At 33.1% G+C, this 5,268-nt stretch overlaps 1 protein-coding gene across 1 annotated transcript; it reads right to left on the bottom strand.

Annotated features, from left to right (window-relative positions):
* Positions 1–2,375: 2,375 nt before the first annotated feature.
* Positions 2,376–3,803, bottom strand: LOC133796237 (transcription initiation factor TFIID subunit 5-like). The gene is made up of 5 exons (XM_062233712.1): positions 3,786–3,803; positions 3,508–3,666; positions 3,357–3,433; positions 2,642–2,758; positions 2,376–2,459 (listed from the first exon to the last, which is right to left on the bottom strand). The coding sequence occupies exons 2-5, from the start codon at positions 3,545–3,547 to the stop codon at positions 2,376–2,378; spliced, it is 318 nt and encodes a 105-aa protein (XP_062089696.1). The 5' UTR covers positions 3,548–3,666; positions 3,786–3,803.
* Positions 3,804–5,268: the final 1,465 nt, after the last annotated feature.

Genomic DNA, 5,268 nt, shown 5'->3' with positions numbered 1-5,268 from the left:
ATCAAGCGAGGGTCGGGGCATAGCAATCCTAGGAAAGATTAGAAGCTTCTTAACCGAAGGATTTGACAGAAAACAACCCAATCAAAGGTAATCTAAATTTGAAGTTTTGAGTTTCTAAAGTTTTTAAGCTTAGAATTGGACTTTGTGAATTGTTGAGTTTTTGGTTGGTTTGAACCTTGGGTTTTGAGGGTTATGAAGCTTTGGGAAGCTTGGGAACTTTGTTTTGATGACTGGGAAATGTTTGGGTATGATTTTGGAAGCTTTTAGAAGTTGAAAACACGTTTGGGAATGGCCCAGGGTTGGGGGCCGCGACCTTGTTCTTGGGCGCCGCGGCCCTAGCTCGATGAAGCAGGTGCCCCAATTCTGACCTTGCTGGGCGCCGCGGCCCTTGGTGTTGGGCACCGCGGCACTTGCCTCAGAAAATTCTGGGGGCCGCGGCCCAAGGTGCCAGGGCCGCAGCCCTTGCCCTATTTTTACCCCGTTTGCTCGTTTTAACCCCGGGAACTTAGCTATAGGCCTCGGGAGTGTTCCTACTACTTGGATTAGTTTGGGTTGTGTCCCGAAGGCTAGATATTGGTGTGGTATCCTATGTTGATCATTATTATTGATGGTGTCCCATATTTGGTTATGATTAGGAGACCGCTAAGGGCTTATAGGTTGATCGTTCTCAAGGGTCGTTCTTATATTGGTTCTAGCTCGAATCTGAGGTAAGAAAACTGCACCCTGTGTATATGTGACATGCATGGCTATTCTTGATGCATGTTGGTTGATTATAAAGTATGACATGCATGGCTATTATTAGTGCATGTTGGATTGTTAAATATAATGCATATGATGCACGAGAAACATGTGATTAGGACATGCTTTATATACTGAGTATGATATCGTTTAGAGCTTGAGCCTCTGTGTTCGTGCATGGTCCTAATTGTACTTGTACTAGTTAAGTAAGCATGCTGAATACCTTGTATATGGATCACTACAAGAAAAAACAGTATTTATAACACTTAAAAAGTGCTATCTGGGACTATTGATAGCACTTCTGAAAATGCTAACGTAGCCCATGTTATTAAAAGTCCAGTCTTTTCTATAACATTTTTTGAATGTTATGTTCGGTGTTATCTTAAACTATTCAATAACACATTTTTAGGTGCTATAATATTCAAATAATAACATTTAGATAGAGTTTTTGATTATAAATTTGAAGTTTAATCTTGTACTTTTTTCATAACACTTTTCAACTGTTACATTTGATTATTTTGATAACATTTTTAGTTTGTTATATTATATAAACCATATCAATTTTTACGCTTATAATATGTTTTTAAATCATAACATATTAAAAGTCTAGTAATAAAATTTTGTTACTTTAGTGTAGATAATATATTTTAAATTTTATTTTGATAAATATACTTATAAGGTTTTTTTTTAATTAAAAGATTTTCATTATTGTATTTTGATAAAAAAAAAATCAAAATTAATCATAAAATGTAATTCTCAATAGATTGATAAACCACAAGTATTACATTAATCAATAACTAATTCAAACCATGAATATGTCTAATTCATGAGATCTTAGTTCTAACTTAAATTTGAAAGCATAACATAATAAAGTAATATAATCTTGAACATTTTTTACTTTAAAAATGAAAAACAGAAACATTACAAAATACACAAAAGTAAACCATGCATGAAACTTGCTCCATCCTTCAATTCATCATCCAACCAAGTACTTGCTGCTGAAGTTATTTGTTGCCATCTGAAGCTCTCTAAATTGAAATCTCCTCAGGTTTCCAAGGCAAACCTCCTCATGATGTTGCTCTGAAATTTTTTAAAACACTGCAAAATTTAGTCAAATAAACAGTATGGTAATAGTTCAAAAGCTTGGCATCTATCACTCTCTAATCCAGTGAGTCAAAGAGACCTCTTCTATGCTCATATAAGTTGCATATTAATTACAATGATCAAGTGTCATCAAAGGTGAGTACAAAAAGTATCCTAAGCAGTCAACACTTAATGATCCTTTGGCAAATTTATCATGACAGCAGAAAAGCTACAAGTTATACTATTATAATAATTAGTTTTTCAAAATTGATAAATCAAATCAATAAAATTACTCATAAGCAAAGGAGATTACATAGCAAAAAGAGATTGAGGCATAGAGAATGTTTCAACAATTTACGCTAGCAGCAATTTATTGTTTCAACAATTTACTAGTTGCTTCATTAACATAGATATGAATATAGTAGACAATTTTATAGAGAGAGCTACAATTATAATATGAGATTCAGATTCAGATTTTACCCAAAATTGCAGAAAAAAAAGATGACACTTGGATTTCTAGAGAAAATCTAAAATGACAGAGAGAGGCTCAAATTTTACACCTTAAACATGAAATGTTGAAATGAGATAGATAAATGCTTCAATACAAGGGAAATGAGATAGGCATGCCATTGCACACACTGATAATGATAAATGAAACCTCAATCAGAATTAGTGTATAAGAACTAGACTAGATCAGTAAGTTTAGACAACATTAAAGCACTCTTCTGGATTAAGGTTGTTGTTGTTCAACAATATAAATAACATCAAAGCAATACTAGTTCCCTTTTATAACACGTAATAAAGTCAGAGAGAAACTAACATCAACATCAGATAAATGCCCTGCCATTATTCGCAAAGGTTGTATTCTTTCCATAGACCATATCCTTGCTGTCCGGTCGTGTGATGCACTAGCGAAATAGTGTCCTACAGGACTATACTGCTCCGAGAATTCATAACCAAAGAAGTTATTATATAACATTAAAATCATTACTAAGGAAAGATGACCATTCTTTAATGTGGTGAAGGGAAAGAGAAGAGACAAAGTAAAGAAGTCAAAACAATTGTATGGAAGAAAATAGTAATAACACAAGTAATTGAATAGGTACAAAAGTAAAACCAATACCCCTAATATCGCTTTTTTTTTAACTTGAATTTAAAGAAGCAAATTCTTTTTGAGAGAAAAAAAAAGTAAAGTAGAGGAAAATCTAAAATTGTATAACACCTTATTCAATATATTTATAAAAGTTATAAATTTTAGAAAATTGCATCCAAACAAGAGAGAAAAAAAATCTCAATTTTTATTTGAATCCAAACAAGAGAGAAAAAAATCTTTTGGATTTTCTTTTTTCCATCCTAGAATCCAAATTCCAAATAGAGGGCAAATGTTTAAGTGGCCAAGAAAGGAAACTAAAAAGGAGAATGCACACACACACACACATATATATATTGGCCACTCATTTCATGTCAAATCAACAGCAGAGATGCAAAAGAACTGCTAATATGAACAATTTACAACTGAAAATGATGAGATATACCTGTACATCCCATACTGGGTAATTATGACCCTTGTAGCAAACAAGATTTGCATTTAGTTCAGTGCTCCATAACCGAACTGCACGAAAACAATGTAATTCTTTCATAATCAAAACAAAGAGGGAAAGAGGGAGAGAGAATAAATGACTGTACTTGTTGAATCGGCTGAAGAGGAAAGTATAAAATCTCCCATAGGACTAAAAGAAGCTGAATAAACTGGTCCTGAGTGCCCCTGAAATAAGGTATAGGGTCTTTTTCCTCCATTTGAACCAAACTCATTTGGATTTGCATCATCGTCACCCTGCAAAACAGCTAATAGCAGCAGTATTTTAAAAATAAGATATGCTTTGACCAAAATACAGAATACAGAGCAAACAAAACATACTTTTCAACAAACTAACATAGCTTTAATAAACCTAAAGAGATATTACCATCCTTAACTAGCTTTTAACTCCATGACTGCCAGCAATTTTTTAACCAAATGTTTGTTGCACTTACAGCCGAAAAAACCTAGCAATTTATGAAGGCTTAAATTGTGTTTCTATATATCCTAGACTAATTTATACACTGTAAAACACGTGCATATCTTTTTTTAACTTTGATTTATGTACAAGAATATCTCAACACAGTAGAAACAGAGGATTGACTTACTACCAACAGCCTGTTGCCCAAGCTTTGCCATATCCCAAATCTGCACAATGTGTACCAAATTTAGTAGAAAACACAAACAATTGACATGTCACATGCAACGAAAATGTAATCAAGAAAAAACCTTCAGCGATGAATCTGAAAATCCAGCAGCAGCCAATGACCCGTCAGGGGGTATAGTTGAACAGTTTAAACTAGAAAAAGATAAACAGGAAGATAAGAAATTGAGAAATTTTTTTTTACTAAAACAGAAAGATAATGTTGAACCGAAAAAAAATCGAGGACAATACCCATTATGTGCATTGATAAATGTATAAAAACTAACGGATGGCAGAGCAACACTGCTCAGCTGTACATGGTTTCTCAAGTCATCAAGTATAAACTGCTCAACCTCTACTGAACTGAAGCAACAAAATAAAAGATTAATCAAATAACCTAGATCAAAAGTTAACATTACAAAAACAGTGGTAGATTTCCCTTTTTTTTGCTAGAATAAACATCATAGGTATGCAAACACTAAGACTAAATCCCTCTTAAAGACTTCGATTGGCAGAGAGAATTAAAACTAGAAACAACATATTCCATCATAAAAAGATCTATTTAAACTATCGAGAATAGTCACATTCACACAAAACCAATATACATAAACTATGTTCCTCAAGCTATACAAAAGCTAAAAATATGCATCCTCATATCTGACAGCAACTATAAAAATATGGCAACTACTTAAATTTCCTATTACTAACAAACATATATGGGAAACTGTCATATAGAAAGAAAAAAAAAAACCTCTTTTAGGCTACTAAATAACTCTCTGTAGGTTGACCAAGTTTTAAATAATTAATTTAGAAAAGAAGAATGATGCTTATCATTCCTAAATAATTTTGAATGAAAATGAAAAAGGGAAAAACATGTGATAAATACTGAGATCAGAAGACAAATGAAAAAGGAATGAATAAAAGACATTTAGATTCCATTTTAACTTCAACATACCAACATGAATCAATGGATCATAAGTGTAATACTTAGAGCACAAAGAGGGGGTAACAGAAAAAAGCAAACCCGATTGAAACAAGATAACTTTGTTGACTCACCCCCCAATGTATTTCCTTCTGATTAATCTGACTGACTGCATCCTGGCTGCTGCCAGTCAATTTAACAGCCTCCGCATCATCAGAAATTGAGTTGGGCTGTCCAAGAGAAACTGCAAACCAGTACACATGCATACATTACACATCATATAAAAATAAAGGAAGCATTTTTACA

The sequence above is a fragment of the Humulus lupulus genome, chromosome 8 (assembly GCF_963169125.1).
Source record: "Humulus lupulus chromosome 8, drHumLupu1.1, whole genome shotgun sequence".
NCBI lineage: Eukaryota > Viridiplantae > Streptophyta > Magnoliopsida > Rosales > Cannabaceae > Humulus > Humulus lupulus.
Note: the sequence above shows the minus strand (reverse complement) of the source record. Positions and strands in the feature narration are given on the sequence as shown.